Here is an 18289-nt window from a genome sequence, read left to right on the forward strand (position 1 = left end):
CTTAACCTGAAATTGTTCTTAACCTGAGGCACCACTTTAACTAATGGGGCCTCCCGCTGCCGCCGCACAATTTCTGTTCTCATCCTGAGGTAAAGTTCTTAACCCAAGGTACTATTTCTGGATAGGCAGTCTGTAAGCTGTAGGTACCACTGTACTGTGTTGCCTCAGAAATTCTGGGCCTCTTCTAAGGAAGTGTACTGCTTTTGTTTTAAAATCAATGTAACTGGTTATCAACAGCTAAAATTTGATGGCAAACATAGGAGATGGTTCCCCCAAAATACCACAGCTGCACAACCACAGAAGCCAGAAGGCTGGGAGGTGGTTTTCATTTCTGCATCAGGTTCCCACAGCTCAATATGTTAGCCTAGGCACCACGGTGACTTGTCTGAAGAGACAGCTGTTTATGACTAAAGTTTTAAGGATAGCAATGTTGCTTTTGTATTTGTGACATTTTTGCAGGCGTGCGGAATACAAATGGGTTACGCAAAGCTCCTAGAATATGAAATCCTTCTTTAAAAGGTAGCTCATCTCTTCTGGCAGACTTGGTCAGTTAACAAAACAGAATTAAAACAACAACCCTAAATGCAATGATTGCCACTTAACACAAAGGAACTTATTACTTCCATGCCAACAAATAATAACGTAGCACAGCCCAAACATCAAGTGGGCTGCCTGATACTGATGCAGAGGATTTCAGTTAAACTCTGCATGGCCAGTAAGGACTGTTTAAGAGTAAGAGGAAGGGCCATAGGTCAGTGGGACACCAATTTTGCAAGCAGAAGGTCCCAGATTCAACCCAAAACATCTCCAAGTAGGGCTGGAATAGACACCAATGAGAGACCCCGGATATCTGCTGTCCATCAGTGTTGACAATACAAAGCTAGATGGACCAAGGGCTTGACATGGGGTTCCTTCAGATGACAGAGCATTTCTGATTTCCTTGCACAAAGCTTCCCTGGAGGTTAGACTATATGAGTAGCGTCCAACTAAGTTCTATTCAGTGTAGACCCACTGCAACTTTTTAGAGCATTCCCCCATCACTTTACTAGGTGCAAAACAAAAACAAAAACACAAAAACACAAAAAAACAACCCTTTTAAAAGTGGATTTGTTGCATCAGAGTTTTAATCCATTTTAACTGTACAAACCTAATGTTCCGGTACATGCTTAAATTCCTCTTGCAAATTACTTATGGTCTGGAGGTGACTTAAGTAGAACACAGCTGTCTATGCTCTAATAACGATAAAGTTAATAATAAACCATGACAGATCCACCTTGCAAATCAGGATTTCAAATGAGAAAGGTATGCTTTATTGGGGGGGGGGGAGCCCCCTAGGAATTCTACTGTTTCTGACCAAGTTATGAGTGCAGATGCATTTGAGGTGTGTGCTATAACTAAGCATCTATAGAAGTGTGTCAGAAGAGCCCAGCCTTAGTATTGCTACCATCAGTTTTGAGACAGCCCGTTCTCATGGTGGGAGCAAGGGGTCTGAGGTATGGTCAGAAGCAGAAAAGACAGCACTGTACCTTGACTCCATCCAGAACAGCCTTGATGACCCCTTTCACTGTGTTCACCACCTCTTTATCTTCAGAGTTCAAACCCTCCAGCATCACCTGATCAGACCAACGTATCAGATTGCCCAGGCTCTGGTACACACGGCTATAGCAGGAAGAGATGGCCGAACTGCAGGAGCAAATAAATAAATAATGCATCGGCATGGAGAATACGTGGAGAGAGGTGTTTCAATAAAGGAAAACTGCTAGGGGGGAAATCCTTTGTCACAATATATTTTATTCTGATGTATGACTCACCCAGTCCCCGATTTGAAGACTATTAATTTTATATTTAATAAGCAAGTCAAGATAATCTCATCCCAAGACTGACGAGGAACAGTTAAAAACAAACAAACAAACAAACAAACAAACAAACAAACAAACAAACAAGGCTCTTACTACTGAGTCACTGCCTCACAACAGTGCCTGAAGCTTCAGAATAATCTTCAAGGGGCTGCCCAACAACCCATGCTGTACCTGTGCCCACCCTAAAAAAATCAACCAACAATTTGCACAATTTTCTAGGGAGACTATTGAGGGTCAGATTCAACAGAATAGTTTTGCCAGCAGGATTCTGCGTAATGGGTCCCTATAATAATAATAATAATAATAATAATAATAATAGTTTTATTTGTAAGTCGCCCATCTGACTGGGTTGCCCCAGTCAATCTGGGCGGCTCCCAACAGAGTATTAAAAACACAATGAAACACCAAACATTAAAAACTTTCCTAAAGAGGGCTGCAATGGGGCTTCCCCCTACTCTCCCTGGCACAATGTTGCAATAAGGCTTCCTCCTGCTCCCCCTGGCCTCCTCAAATTGGCTTGTGGTCGGGGTCAGGACAGAATGCAGAGGGAGGACAAGGGAGACTGTTCCATCTGGCAAACGGGAATGCTTACACTGACAGAACAATAATAGCAGCCTGGCATTGAATTCCTCCTTATAGGCTTAAATTATGCCATGTGCGACCTGAATTTGTTGGATTTGTGTTTCATCCATGCCACCCCATCCCCCTTTCTGCTGCACAGTCTGATGAATGGCAGATAAGGAAACAACACATCTCCAATTCTGAAAACAGCACACTATGGTCACCGTTCATGAGAAAATGTAGAACTAAGCAGTTGCTTGTTATAGTTCTACTTCCCCTGTTGATGATGCAAAACGCATTGGCTTCAAACGAGAGGGAGAGGAGAGAGAAATAAATCTAGACACATGTGTCAGGAAGGAAAAATTATATAAAAGTTATTGCATGCCACATATCTATATTAATGGAGTAGATCATATATTCCCTAGTGAACGCAAGAAGTGTCCAGCTGGATTATACTAATGATCCAGTCTTGACCTGGGGGTGTTGGCGGTGAGAACAAAGCTGTGCAGCTTCAGAACTTATCTCAGCAAGCTCTGGGAAGCGTCCCAAGCAAAGACATTTCTCATAGGCTCTGATAACTCTTGCCCTGCCAATGCTTTCTCGACCTTGTTAGGTCCACATTTATCCTTAAAATGAGTGAAGATCCAAGGCCTTGTGGTGGGAGCATTGAGTATGCAGGCATTTGACGTCAACCACACTGCTGTGGTGCCTTTGCAGCTGGTGAATTTCTTGGTGATCATGTGGCTGGAGGGAGGCAGGGTTTGAGCCTTTCAAAACTGAATATATTCCACATCACAATAGCATGCCCAATTGAGTGCAGACCCACTGGATCTACCTTAATGACATTAATGGATCACCTGGCAACTCTGTGGTCACTGGATGGGAGGTTGTTCTTAGCTGTAATTGCTTATAATATGCTTTTAACAGCAGCAGCAACAACAACCTCCTTGTTCCTGGTTAATCCCCTGGCAGCAACTCACCTCTGCTGAATCCGCGTCTCTGCTTGGACCAGGGGCAAGATGGCTTCCAGTACTTTGCTGGCAGATCCCGGCAGCATCTCCAGCACCTTGCTGTCAATTGCCATTTTGTCAACGATGGTCTTGAAATAGCGTAGTGCACTCACTACATCCTTCTCTCTCTCCTCCAGCCAAGTGAGATTCTGAGGAGGAATGGAAGGAAGGAGAAAGGGAAACATTTACTGTTTCGGTCAGTGACCATACAGGAAGGAAGGGGCTATCAAAAAAGATACTGGGCCAACTAACTGCTACATGTGTCGGTTTGCATGTCGTTATTATTCATAGAATCACAGAATTACAGAGTTGGAAGGGGCCCCTAAGAGTCATCCATTCCAATATCCTGCAATGCAGGAATCACAACTAAAAGAATCCCTGGCAGAATTCAATTATGAATTACTTCCGATGAAGGACCTTGAAGCTATTTCGCAATGCGAGAAAAACATCTATTAAAGGTAAAGGGACCCCTGACCATTAGATCCAGTTGTGGCCGTCTCTGGAGTTGCGGTGCTTATCTCGCTTTATTGGCCGAGGGAGCCGGCGTACAGCTTCCGGGTCATGTGGCCAGCATTACTAAGTTGCTTCTGGCTAACCAGAGCAGCACACGGAAACGCCATTTACCTTCCTGCTGGAGCGTACCTATTTATCTACTTGCACCTTGACGTGCTTTCAAATTGCTAGGTTGGCAGGAGCTGGGACCGAACAATGGGAGCTCACCCCGTCACGGGGATTTGAACCGCCAACCTTCTGATCGGCAAGTCCTAGGCTCTGTGGGACACAGCCACCCACATCCCCATCTTATTTTAAGAATGGTTTTGAATTCAATATGAATACCAACTGTGATAAAAAATAACCCCCACTTTATTGAAAGAGGAGCATCTTCAATACAGCCAAGCAGGCCCTTGGAAATGGTGCCTGGCTGATATGTAACAGGAGGGAGTTCCAAAGGGATGTGCCTCCCTCCAGCTACACGCAAGAGGACTGTACCAAACAAAAGCTAGAAGAGTAGAACCACCACAACTCTCTCAGAAAACTAAATGAGCGACTCACACCTACACAATCCAAGAAACTGGAGCCCTAGCAACTGATGGGCTGCATCAGAAAGGTACACTTTATTTCTCCCTGATACAGAAATCACATGGAATGGTGTTTTGGGGACGCTTTCCTGCAGCAAGTCTTGGGAATCAAATTTAGCACAAGACAAACAGGGCTCTATTAAAAGTAAGCAGGTGTGTTTTTTTAAAACTTTGTTTCGGGTTGGGAGTCCCCCCCCCCCCGGGGTGGGGGTTGCACCATACCCAGGAATTTCAATGTTACTTTTGGCGACTCCATTTCCACTTTAGCTAGACTCTCCCTAGTCAATGGTTAACCAGGCTTGGCCCCCAAAATAAATATATACAGATACAGGACAAATAATACAGAGCCTGCTCTGAAACACCCATGTTGGCTCTGCATAAAATCTTGAGGAAGCCTTCCACGGGCCACTCTCATTCTCCCAAAGTGACAGCATCCTTGCCTGCACTGTGAACCTGATCAGTTGCATCCCTTTCGGCTAATCATTTGGCTGAAGACAATAGTTAACACTGCTTAGGAGCTAATCCCCACAAAGACTGACTGTTGTGCAAGTCTCTCTGCTTAAACACTTGGCCTCATAAATAAATTCACCCAATGCTGCAGGCTGCCTCATTCTCTCTCTCCCAGAACCCCAACCTAGAGCAGCAGACTAAGCAGGATGGAGCCTGGCCAGGTGCGTCAGACCAGTGGCACCAACAAGGAGGCTTGCTGGTGACTCAGACATACAGCATGATGTTCACACCTGAGATGGATTGAGTGTTCAGGCCTGGCAGAGTGGTGGTGATGGTCTTGGTCCAGGGACCCCTGGAGTGGGGCCTCCACACTGGGGACCTATGGCCCCTGCCTTCTTGGCCCATCAACACCAGAAATGCACGGGGGGGGGGGGAGGAGGAGGAGGCACGAATCCACAAAGACTCAACTCAGACCAAGGAGCAAGGCTGGCCTGCAGGCTTGTGGCGCAAGGAAGTTTCTGTGGTGGACCTCCCTACTTCCACTGCTTCCTGCTCAACATATCTACTTAAGAGCAATGCCTCTATTGCACCACCTGCCCCTCATGGGCTTTGCCTTTGGGGAGGGGGCATGACACCACACGCTTACCTTGTTCACCACCTTCTCAGGAGTCTTCACCATGAGGTCAGGCTGCTTCCCTTTCCTGGATGGTGTCCGCTTTATTTTGGGAGAGTGGAACTTGTCCTTCAACTTCATGGTGAATGAGGCGAGATGGGAGCGCTGAGAATCTACAAGAAAAGATGAGAGGTATGAGTGTATTTATCTGACTGGGCTGGAATCCAACTTGCACCAAGCGATATGCCCATATCAATAAATCAAATCTTTATTATGGTTGGCTGATGCTGAAACAAAGCACATGATATACAGCAATACAAAATCGTAGCGTCAGAAGAACTAGCTATTAATGATTCAAGATGACAAATGAGAAACTGACCATTATAGCAGGTGTTGCATATTGCAGTCTTCAAATATGTACACTGAAAACTGCCATGTGCAGGTCAGACTGGTGGTCCCTTCTAGTCCAGAACTGTCAACACTGACTAGTAGCAGCTCACCAGGGTGTCAGACTAGGAGTCTTTCCCTGCTCTACCTGGAGATGCTCTGCCACTGGTCAGTAACAGATTTATTTGACCCCTCAAAGCAGTGCTTTTTTTCTGAGGGTACTCAAGGGTCCGCAGTACCAGCACCTTTCCCCTGCCCACCCAGAAGCACTGGTTAAAAGTGTGGTACTTGTGGTAACAACTTCATAGTGAGTACAGACACCTTTTTTTACTAGAATGAAAACACTGCCAGTTTAAATAATATGCCTCAATGGTGCTGAGTGGAGACTGTGGGTGGAAGCAGATTTGGTTCTTTCCCTGTCTTCAGTATAATTTGTCAATAATAGTACAGGATCAACATGGGCTTTCATGATCTAATATTTTAGATATTAAAGCTTTAATCTCCTCCCAGTTTTTCCAATATAAGGGTGCTGAGAGCTGTTACAAGACCCCCGTGCCCCTCCCAAAACTACAATTCCCAGAGTTTCCTGTGAAGGATTGTTAAAACCCTCAAGAAATGTAGCTCTGTGAGAATAGGGGGTGTCCTGACAACTCTCAACGCCCCTAACAAACTACAGATCTCAGAATCTTTTGTCAGAAACCGTAACTGTTTAAAGTAGCATTAGAATGCTTTAAGAGTACAATGTGAATGTGGCCTCTGTTGAATACAACCCAACATGCCAGCAGATATATGGGGGGAGGCCATGGTAGCTGGAATAAATGCGGAAAAGGATATACAGTGGTACCTTGGTTTGCAACTGCTTTGGATTACAACCGTTTTGGATTACAACCACGTCAAACCCAGAAGTCTGTCCCTTTTTTTGGGATTACAACCAATTTTTTTTTAGGCCCCATTGGCGAAAGTGTGCCTTGGGTTACAACCTGTTTTGGTTTACAACCGGACCTCCGGAACGGATTATGGTTGTAAACCAAAGTACTACTGTAAAAATATATTGTTAAACTGGCGGCTTAAATGAGGAGAGGAAGCATAATCATGTATGGGGTGTCCCCCCCCCCCATTTTCATTTGAGCTATTTTAGTTTCAATGCACTTTTCACGGTCTGTAGCCCTTGCAAAGAAGAAGCGGTACCTTTCTAACATCAGCAGGCATGTTTGTAACCACTTAAACTGCAAAGTGAAACAAGCCCCGGTGATTTCACAGTAAGCCACTGCTGGCAGTCTCCTGCCTAACCTGACACAGCTGGTCTCAGAAGAGATGCTGGGACTCCCAGACAACTGGTTTGGGGGGAGGGGGACTTCAACATCCATACTGAGGCAACTGGCTCTGGGGTGGCTCAGGACTTTGTGTGTGTGTGTGTGTGTGCATGTTCATATGTATGTATATCTTTATCTATACTGCTCTTCAACATCATGGCTCCAATGATGACTATGCGGCTGTCATGGCTCCAATGATGACTATGCCAGGCCACACTCTGGACCTTGTTTTCTCAACTGGATAGGAAGAGGGTGATCTCAAAGTAGGGGATATTGACATCAGTCCCTTGTCAGATCACTTCCTGTTGTGATGTAGGCTTTCAGCACCTTTTCCCCTCTGCTGAGGTGGGGGACCTGTTAGGATGGTCTGCCCTTAGAAGCCGATGGATCCAGTGGGCTTCCAGAGTGCTCTGGGAGATTTCCTGTCCGAGCTCTGGCTGACTTCTGGAACAACTGAATGGCTCAGGCTGCTGACAGGATCACCCCATAGCGCCCTCTCCTGCTTGGCTCCCTGGTATACTCCAGAGCTTAGAGCGAAAAACAGAGTCATAGCTACAGGGGAGCTAGCCAGGTGTTTTGCCCGGTGTGAAGGCTCCAGAGGGTCGCCACTGAGGCTCCCAGGCTCTCTCTCTGTGTGTATGCAAATATGCACAAGGAGGTGCCAAACCTGGTCTTTGACCCAGGTGAAATACAGCCTAGTTTTGCCCTTGGCAAGGAAAGATGCTAGGAAATAGAAGAACAATCTGGTTGAATGCAATCAAACTCTGGTGGGGGCTCATCAGTGAGCAGTGAAGCCTGCAAAGAAGACTTACTCTACTGCTTCCACTGCATTCTCATTGTGTGGTCTAGCAGAGCTTTCCCAGGTAGCATGGGGCCTGCTACAGTCTGGTCCGAGGGAGGTGGCCGAACCTATGGCAGCTCACTGTGACTTGTTTGCAAAGCTTTTGAGGATAAAATTGCTTGCATCCACTGGAATCTTGACACCGCTGTTACAACAGATGAAGGGCAGTATATAAATTTAAACAACAGGGGGAGCTAAGCGGCGAGGCAGGCAAGCCAGATGGGAAACAACCACCTGGCCTACAATATTAGACAAAAATAAACACTGGCTCTCTCAATCTGTTCCTTCAGCTTGTTCAAGGATGCGGTTGCCTCAGTTTATAAATCACACCGGCTGTTATCTCTATCTGCCTACAGTTAGGCTAGGCAAACAGAATACATGAGAATGCAAGAAGAGCCTGGCTGCTGGAACAACATCCCATCTAGGCCAACATCCTCTTCTCCACAGTGGCCAACCAGAGGCCCAATGGGAAGCCTGCAAGTAGGACCTGAGGACAAGGGCAATTCTCCACTTTTGTGGTTTCCAGCAACTGGTATTCAGAAGCATTACTGCCTCCGACCATGGAGGCATAGCACAACCATCATGGCTAGTTGCCATCAATAGCTTTTTCCTCTATGAGTCTGTCAAATCCTCTGTTAAAGCCATCCAAGTTGGTAGTTATCATTGCTTTCTGTGGAAGGAGGCTCTAGAGTTTAACGATGTGCTGCATGAAGAAGTCTTTCCTTTTATCTGTCCTAAATTTCCAACATTTGACTTTATTAGAAGTCCACCAGTTCTGGTGTTTTGAGAGAGGGAGAAAAACTTTTTTCTATATACATTTCCCCGATGCCATGCAAAATTTTATAAACTTCTCTCACATCACATCTACTTTGGCAGAGGACTGGACATACCAAGAAGGTTGGATCTCATTTTTGTAGCAAGTTATAGCTGTAAGGGGTTGGGGAGTAGGGCTGCTTTTCAAATAAAGAAGCAATATATTCCATTTTGAAATAATCCTTACACAAAGGAACATAGGGAGTTGCCTTACATAGAGTCCCCTAATCATAAAGTAACATTCTAGTCCTTAGAGTTCTGAATAAATAGGTACATAAATTAATAGGTACATACTGAAATAGACCATGAGTTCATCAAGCCCAGTACTGTCTACACTGTCTGGCAGTGGCTCTCTGGAGTTTCATCAAGGGACATTCCCAGACCTACTTAGAAATGCCAGTAATTGACCTTCTGGGTAAAAGACAGATGTTCTAATACTTTATGCTGTGAACCACCCAGGGATCTTTGGATGAAGGGCAGTATACAAATTTAATAAATAAAAATAAGTAACATTGAGCTTCAGCTCTTTTCTGAAGGATTCCAGACTGTCTGGTTGTCCAGGGGCATTTCTCAATCACCATAGGTGAGTGGCTATGTACATGTGTGGCCGATTTAACTAGCTTCAATGGCCGAATAGCCAAGAGGGAACCAAGTTTCTAATTTCACTGTGCAGCTTCAAATGAGAGATTTATTTATTTATTTGCTTGATTTTAAATATCAGAGCCAACATTCTTAGGATGCCGAATTTTTGTGCAAGGGAACAGATTCTGCAGCCATGTGGTAAACCCACAAATGGACAGGTTGAAATCCGGAGCTGCTCATGTCAAAGGAAACGGGAGATGGGTCATCACTGGCATGCAGACAACTGGCCCAGGGAGCTGCTGAGTCACACAGAAGTCTTCGTAGACTCAAGACTTACCTCAAAGTACTCAGAAAAAAGAAACTACTAGCACTATTTGCACTCTTCCCACCCCAAGTCTTGCAATATAACACAACTGCAGTCCACAGCTGACTTCCATACTGTGGTAATACATAGTTTTGGGGTACAGTGGTACCTCTGGTTATGAACTCTTCTGGTTATGAGCTCTGCTAACCTAGAAGTAGCTGCTCCTGGTTGTGAACTTTGCCCCAGGATGCGAACGGAAATCGTGCACTAGAGGCGCACATGCAGCGTGAGGCCCCATTAGCTAAAGTAGTACCTCAGGTTAAGAACGGTTTCAGCTTAAGAACGGACTTCTGGAACAAATTAAGTTTGTAACTAGAGGTACCACTGTACTTGCAGGCTGCTACAGAGGTCATTATGCAAAACTCCCTCTGTGCTAGCAGAAAAAGTACTGCATTATGACTGTCAGTTGTTTCAACACTAACCTTCTCTCTCTAACAATGATAAATGCTAAGTTTAGCCTTTTCTATTCCAGCATATGTGACTGTCCAACACCAAAACAAATGGCCATGACATAAATGGTGCTCTGGGTGTTCCTAATCCAAATAACAACGTGCCAAAGATGCATAGGACATTGAGGCGGGGTTGGCTCTTCAAAGATAACCTGGTCCAATATCCCTGGAACGTGGCCTCTGCTTGAAAATCTCTTAGCAAAGGTAAGTCTGCTGCCTTCTGAATTTTTAAATGTTCTGTCAAAATTCTGCTTCTTGTCATTTGGACCTGTAAGGTTGTGTCCTCCCCTCTGGAGGATTGGAGGATAATTTGCTGCATGATACATGAGATAGGCTTTTTCTCCCTTAAAAAGTACGTAGAGCTGAAAGGCGAAGCTGGAAGGATGACATTTTTAAGGCTCAGTTTAACTCTAGTAGATCCAACTTCTACCCAAAACTCTTAGTAAAGTGATGAGTGAATGTCTTTTTGGGTATGCGTATCTTGAAGTGACCAGAGGGGATGCTGTCTACAGTGTTCTGTGCCCAAAGGATTGAAAAGGTTTTAGACCTCTGGTCTAAAACAAAGGACGGAAAGAACTCTTTTGTATTTCTATGCAAATTTACACAGATTGCTTCCATGGATTAAAATTCACACAATTAGATTAGCCATGGCTTTTTAAAATGGGTGACAGGCCTAATTCTAGTATTTCCACAGTGAGATGGGTTTACCCCGCCTTCACCATGTCCTGCTTTCGAATGAGATTAAATTTGATTGGGTTGCAATCACAGAAAGAATAACATTTCCTCCAACGCTCAGCTTTCCTTATCCCTCTTGTCTAGTAAGTAACTGAGAGGGAAATTATGTATATGTTTACTAAGAATTAAGGCTTCATCTACATCAAACCTTTAAAGCACTACTGTACTATATCACTTTGTAGCCAAAAATAAATATAGGAGCTGTAGTTTGTTAAGGGTCCTGGGAGTTGTTAGACGACCCCTTTTCTTTGCACCAAGCTAGAATTCCCAGAGTGGTTTTAACAGCTAAACCCTCTTCCCCAGGGAACTCTGGGAATTGTAGTTCTGGGAAGAGAATACGATATCTCCTAAAAACTCTCACCATCGTGTACATGCTGCACTTCCACAGATGCTTTGGGGGGAACAATGACTGTTTAAAGTTGTATGATAGTGTTTTTAACGTACAGTGCAGATGGGTCCAGATTCCCACCAAGTTTAATGGGAATTATTCCTAGCTAAGACTGTGTATGGTTAGGTTTTTTCTTAAAAAACAACATCACTGAAGCTTTCTTTTAGGAATTCTAGGTGCCGAATTCCTAAGAGAGCAGAAAAGACTGTTTATGTATGGGACCATAGCTGTGTGGATATTATTGGCCCAGAGATGGAAAGAAGATAAAGTCCCTACCAGAGAAGAATGGCAGATCAAGTTGATGGGATTGTGCCTCAATGGCAAAAATGAACAGAAGAATAAGAAATCAGGAAGATCAAAATTTTAATAAGGAATGGGGAAATTTTTATAATTTACCTTAAAAACCATTGTAAACAATTAAAATCGTTAGTAGGATTTGGATAACACTTGTAGTTTAATGGTGAATTTTGGATATACAATGGAGATGTAAAAGATTTGATTATAAAAGATGCAGGAGGAAATGATTAATAATAGGGCCCACAAAGGGGAGGAGGGAAGTCCAGGAGATTCTCTGGAATCTTGTCTTTATGTTGTATGTTTGTGATTGTAAAATTTTAATTTGAAAACCAAATAAATTTATGTGTACGGTTAGGAATGCCCTTGTTACATTTTCTTTCCTCCTACCCCATGCCAGAGTGTGTGGTGCTATCAATATGACGTGAAAATAGTTCTTCACATCTACTGCTTTTATGTCAGCCTGTAAATGATATGAAAATGTTCAAATTTTACAATTCCAAAATCCATAACTAGGCAACACCTTTGCTATCCAACATATCAAAATGTCACAAAATAGCAAGCATGTTTTTGAAATGTCCATAGCAAGGGATAGAGTGGGAAAGAGCAAAAATGAACCGGAAAGGGAGCTGCTAAAGTCATTAAGATGTGATGATGAATTATGGAGAACCTCTGAAAGCTTGCTCATTATTTTTAGCGGTTAAGTCTGTCAAAGATCATGGTTCCAATCAGAAGAGCCTGGTGCACTGGATCAGGTCCAAGGCCCATCTAGTCACACATCGTGTTCTCACAGTGCCCAACCAGAGGCCTAAGAAAACCCCCAAGTGGGACCCTGAGTGCAACAGCCATCTCTTCACAGGTGATTCCCAGCAAGTGGATTTAAGAGGCATAAAGAAGCATATCATAGCTACCAGCCAATGATAGCCTTTGCTCCATGTGTTTGTCTACTTCCTCTTTAAAGCCATTCAAACTGGTGGTTATCGCATCATCCTGCTGCAGCCAATCCTACTGTTTTAACTATGTGTTGTGTGGAGCACTACTTCTTTGTGCCTGTCTTGAAATATTCAAATATATTCACCTTCAAGGGAAGATCCTGGGGTTCTAGTGTTATGAGAAGGGGAGGAGAAATGTCACTCTAATCGCTTTCTCCATGCCATGCATAGTTTTATACCCCTTTACTCAAACAATTTCATTCCCTCTCAAAACAGCCTCCCATGGGCACCTGCATTTCATCTCCATGGATGCTTCCTTGCCTTTGAAAATGGTTAACAACAGAGCCCCTGATCCTAACCAAGATCTCTTGGCCACAGCCTTTGCCTCCTCTCTACATCCCTGAGAGAAAGTCTAACACATAAGCCTGCATACAAACCTTCCTCATTTCATCCGTTTGGCAAAGACGAATGTGCCTTATTACCAGGCCGGGTTTGAACGTGGTCCAGCTGCTGAGTCATGGCCTTATGCTGGCTTTAAAGCTTGCCTTGCCACAAGTCGGCGCGTGCCTAACTCCTGACAACACACACAGCGCGCGCGCACATGCACTGACAAAAATTTTAAAACCAGCCTGTGACTTCCAGGCAAGAGTGCCCTGACTGGGAAACCGCCTTCAGGCACAGAGAGCCAGTCCCGAGCACCAGCAATTCTGAGTCACCTTCGAATGCTGCTGGAGCAGCTCACAGCAGCTGGGCGACATTTCGACACACTGCAATTTGCTTGAGCAAAGCTTTTGTCAGTTGGCCAACATTAAAACCTGGCGAAGGAGGTCCATTTTTTATTTTTATTTTTCGAAAACCATAGGGGCGGATTGAGGCAGGAAAAAAGGAGCCAGTGGAGGATTTATTGGCCCCAGGCTTGAAGCAGGATGAAAGCAGCAGGACAAAAAACAAGCTTACTTTTTTGCAAAATAAAACAAGTGACTCTTTTGTTTGGGGGACGTGTAGTGTGCTGCTTGTGGGTTGTAGCCAGCAGATTAGACCATGCAAAATTCATGAACCTAAGTTAGTCATGTCTATCAGTTTCAATGAGTCTCCTCTGAGTAGGACGAATCTTGGATTATTGCCCACAATTTAACTCCTGTGTAAGCTTTGTGCAAGCGAATCAGGAGGAAGCATACGGCCATAGTGGGACATGCACAGAAAAAGCTGTAATATGTATCTCACCTACAGGCTTCTGTTCAGGATTCTAGTCAGCCCAGCATGCTCTCCTCAAGGATACTCCATTCCACTCCCTCTTTCCAGTTTCCTTTCTAACCAACCTATTATGCGGCAAGTAAGCAAGCTGAGTTTTCTTTGGGATTATTTGGGGCTGCTGTGTTTTAACTCCCTTAAGAGTTTGTGTGGTTTGTAAGAAAAAGAGTCTGTACTTTGCAAACCTCAAGGTAGCCCTGCCACAACATACCAATTTATCTCTCTCTTGTTTCTTAGTGGTCCCAGTTTGACTCCACTATTTCTGTCGGTACCCACCACATGAGTTCACTATTAGAGAGACTGAGAACAATCCAGCCTAGATATAAATAATCTGAAAACCCAAAGCCCTTGATTTCCTCAAAGGACACTTTTCTGAAACTGCTTTTTAAAAAAATGATTCATTTAAAAGACCAGGCAGACAATTTCACACATAAAAAAGCCCCAGGTCAGTCAAAACATTTATTTCCCCCACTGTGACAATGATGCTTGGAAGCAGACACAGCTTTTGAAAGAACACTCAAAATTTAAGAATCGTGCAATCAACTGGAGGGCTAACAAGCTGTGTCACTCTTTTTCAAAAAAGGCCTAAGGGGACAGGAAGGAAGCATCCCAAAAGCTACCAGAGGGAGAGCAACAAAGGTCCTCTCTTCCCACCTGATAATGAAGCCACAAAGCGCCTCTGAGTGAACAGAACTCTTCCAAAGCGCTTCTGAGCACAGAGGTGACTTATGTAACGAGTTACACAACGCTGCCCATTAAAATGGCATTTCCCTCTTCACTGAGCGCCTCTCTGTCATCTGAAGAGTGAGTGGCAAAGACAGAGAAGCTTCAATTAAAGCCCTGGCCAACGGGGAGGGGGAGTGGGGGTGCATGAGGATTTTGGCGGAAGTAGAGCAGAAGGATGAACTCCAGATGAAAGAGGAAGCTTGGGCTTTAGAGGCCAAAGCATACTGTTAACATTATACCACTTCCTAAGCTCTGCAAAAGTGTAACGAGGGTGGGTGGGTGTCCCTGAAACAAGAGGGTTTAAAACGTAAGCTTTGACAGGTGTGGGCCAGAAAGCGATGGGAAGAATGGAAAAGGAAGAGTACTGTATTTTTCGCCCTATAGGACGCACTTTTCCCCCTCCAAAAATGAAGGGGGAATGTGTGTGCGTCCTATGGGGCGAATGCAGGCTTTCGCTGAAACCTGGAGGCTTCAGGAAGCTCTGTGCAACCCTTGGGAGACTGGCGCGACTTCGTGCCAGTCTCCCAAGGGTTGCGCAGAGCTGCCTGCATTCCTGGGCTTCGCGCAGCTCTGTGCAACCCTAGGGAGCCCGGTGCGAAGTCCCGCCGGTCTCCCAAGGGTTGCGCAGAGCTGCCTGCATTCCGAAGCCTGGGGCTTGCTGAAGAGCGCGTCTGGGCTTCGCACAGCTCTCCGCAAGCCTGGGGAGACCAGCGCGACTTCCCTCCGGGCTCCCTAGGCTTGCGGATAGCAGGCTGTTCTGGGGGCTGGGGTCGGGGGAAGCTCGGGCTTCCCCCGCGCCAGCCCCGCGCCTGGGGGGGAAATAATTTTTTTTCTTTATTCCCCCCCCCAAAAAAAACTAGGTGCGCCCTATGGGAAGAAGAATATGGAGCTCTCTTTTCAACTCACTGGCTTCAATTTTGGTTTAAGTGTTTAAACCTGCTTCAGTTGTTTTATTGCTTATTCAGGAATGGAAAGCATCTTTCTGCCCGTATAGGTAACTGCTGGGGCAGGGATGTCCCACCCCTGAGGCAAGGTGAGGCAATCACCTCAGGCAGCAGGATCCATAGGGGCAGCAGATCTGTCCTCGGAGGAATGCATCGGTCACTGCTGCAGTGAACTCCTTAGAGGCTGGATCTGCTCTCCCATGCCACCTCTACAGTGGCCTCTTGGCAATTAAGAGGCACTGCTGGTCTTCCAAATTTAGGGAGGAAATAGCGGGGCTGCCCATTATTATTATTATTATTATTATTATTATTATTATTATTATTATTATTATACCCCACCCATCTGGCTGGGTCCCCCCAGCCACTCTGGGCAGCTTCCAGCAAAATACTAAAATACAATTCATCAAATTATTCCCTAAACAGGGCTGCCTTCAGATGTCTTCTAAAAGTCTGGTAGTTGTTTATTTCTTTGACATCTGATGGGAGGGTGTTCCACCGAGAAGGCCCTCTGCCTGGTTCCCTGTAACTTCACTTCTCACATTGAGGGAACCGCCAGAAGGCCCTCGGAGATGGATCTCAGTGTCTGGGCTGAACGATGGGTGTGGAGACGCTCCTTCAGGTATACTGGGCCAAGGCCGTTTAGAACTTTAAAGGTCAGCACCAACACGTTGAATTGTGCCCGGAAACATACTGGGAGCCAACGTACTATAGGGTCTCCTGGACTGTGCACCCGATTGGCAGGATTCAGAGTGAGCCCCTTCCTTCCAACTGTGACGGCCTTTGAATCCCACTTCAGCCATGGGGTAACACTGATTTGACACCCACCCCCATTCCCGATGTAGATCTTCACTCACCCATTCTTCCCTGGCAGGGGGGCCGGTTCACGTTAAGTGCCAAAATGTCTTGGGCCGGTGCTATGCTGGGGGCCAGAGATAGAAAGAGGGTGGAGCAATGGATGTTTCCCAATTAAGGCAAGCAATAATACTGCTCTATTCCACCTTGGCTAGAGCACACCTAGAGTACTGTGTCCAGTTCTGGGCACCACAGTTTAATAAGGATATTGACAGACTGGAATGTATGCAGAGGAGGGTAGAATAGAACCAAGCCTTATGAGGAATGGTTGAGGGAGTTGGGTATGTTTCAACTATCTAAAGAGCTGTCTAATGGAAGACAGTGTAAGCTTGTTTTCTGGCAGGCATTACTGAAATCTGGTGGGATGAGACTCAAGACTGGAATGTAGAAATTGAAGGGTAAAACCTGTTCAAAAGGAACAGACCAAATAGGAAGGGAGGAGTAGCAACATTATATGTAGAGGATATGTACACTTGTGAAGTTATCCATGACCTGGAGCATGAAAAGCAGATTGAGAGTATATGGGTAAAAATTGTAGGAGAGAGAAACAACAGTGACCTTACTGTGGGTGTCTGCCAAGCCAGGCTAAAGAGTTGGATGCGCTTCCTAGAGCAGATTACCAAACATTCAAGAAGGAGAGATATAATACTCATAGGAGACTTCAACTTCCCTGATATCTGTTGGAACTCAACCTCTGCCGAGAATGTAAGGTTTAACTAAGCAATAAGGGGATCATCTATTTTGGACCAGATCCTCAACGAGAGAGAGGAACTGATTGACGGAGTGGAACTACTCAAAAACTTGGGAAGAAGTGATCATGTCCTCCTGGGTTTCATAATACAGAGGCTAGGGCAGGGGTCAGCAACCCGCGGCTCCGGAGCCGCATGTGGCTCTTTTACACCTTTGCTGCGGCTCCGGGGCGGATACTAGCGAGGGGAGGAGGCGCAATGTGCGTCCCGACACTCCCCACTGTGGCGGGCGCTGTACTGGCTGTGACGTCACATGGGGCGGTGTGTGTGTTAGTCACGCACTGTCCCGACGTCACCTTCCCGCCCGCCTACTACATTGTAAGGGGCGTGTACGCTGGTCACTGCATTGAAAGGGGGCATGTACGCTGGTGACTGTTTTGAAGGGGGGTGAAGAACACACACACAAAAAAAAGGTAACTTGTTAATTTAACATTTATTTCTATGAGGAGGAGTAATTCTGAGGGGTCAAACAAAGAAATAATAAAAAACTGACCAAAAAGTTGTTTTTATAATGACGAGTTTTGCAGCTCCCAGTTTTTTTTTTCTTCGGAAACAGGTCCAAGTGGCTCTTTTTGTCTTAAAAGGTTGCAGACCCCTGGGCTAGGGGAAACTGAGTGTAGTCAGACATGCACTCTGGACTTTAAGGAGGCTGATTTCAAAAAACTTAAGGACCTACTGGGTGAGGTCCCATGGTCAGAAATGAATGGGAGTCAGCGGCGTAGCAAGCCACTCAGGCACCCAAGGCAGCGCATGCATCCTGCGCCCGGGGCAAGCCGCCAATGGGGCAAGCCGGGGCAGGGTGAGCTGCGCAGAGCCGGGCCTCCCCCTCCGCTGTAGGGCGGCTGAGGGGGAGGTGGTGGACAGATGCAATCCCCATGCTGTAGCCTGCCCATCACCTCACCCTCAGCTGCGCTACAGCTGAGGGGGAAACGATGGTCAGATGCCAGCCCTGCGCTGCTCAAAAGAGCCGCACAAAGCTTGCAGACAGTCAACTAACTGCCTCCCCCTCAGTTGTATGTTGGCTGAGCCTGCAGGAAGTGGCGGGCAGACGCAAGCCCCACGCTGCTTTTTGGGGCAATGCGGAGCCTGCAGGCATC

General features: G+C 45.6%; 1 protein-coding gene across 7 annotated transcripts in view; it reads right to left on the bottom strand.

Annotated features, from left to right (window-relative positions):
- Positions 1-18289, bottom strand: part of RAPGEF1 (Rap guanine nucleotide exchange factor 1) — a 109608-nt gene that overhangs the window by 46193 nt on the left and 45126 nt on the right. For all 7 annotated transcript variants that reach the window (XR_014164684.1, XM_081897140.1, XM_081897141.1 and 4 more), the window contains exons 2-4: positions 5606-5745; positions 3401-3579; positions 1527-1683 (exon numbers count right to left, since the gene is read on the bottom strand). Coding sequence is in view for 6 of the 7 variants with exons in the window: in XM_081897140.1 (XP_081753266.1) it covers positions 1527-1683; positions 3401-3579; positions 5606-5745 (476 nt within the window). In the remaining variant the exon portion in view is untranslated. The remainder of the gene's footprint in view (positions 1-1526; positions 1684-3400; positions 3580-5605; positions 5746-18289) is intronic.

Source organism: Podarcis melisellensis (genome assembly GCF_964234715.1).
Source record: "Podarcis melisellensis genome assembly, chromosome: Z".
Taxonomy (NCBI): Eukaryota; Metazoa; Chordata; class Lepidosauria; order Squamata; family Lacertidae; genus Podarcis; species Podarcis melisellensis.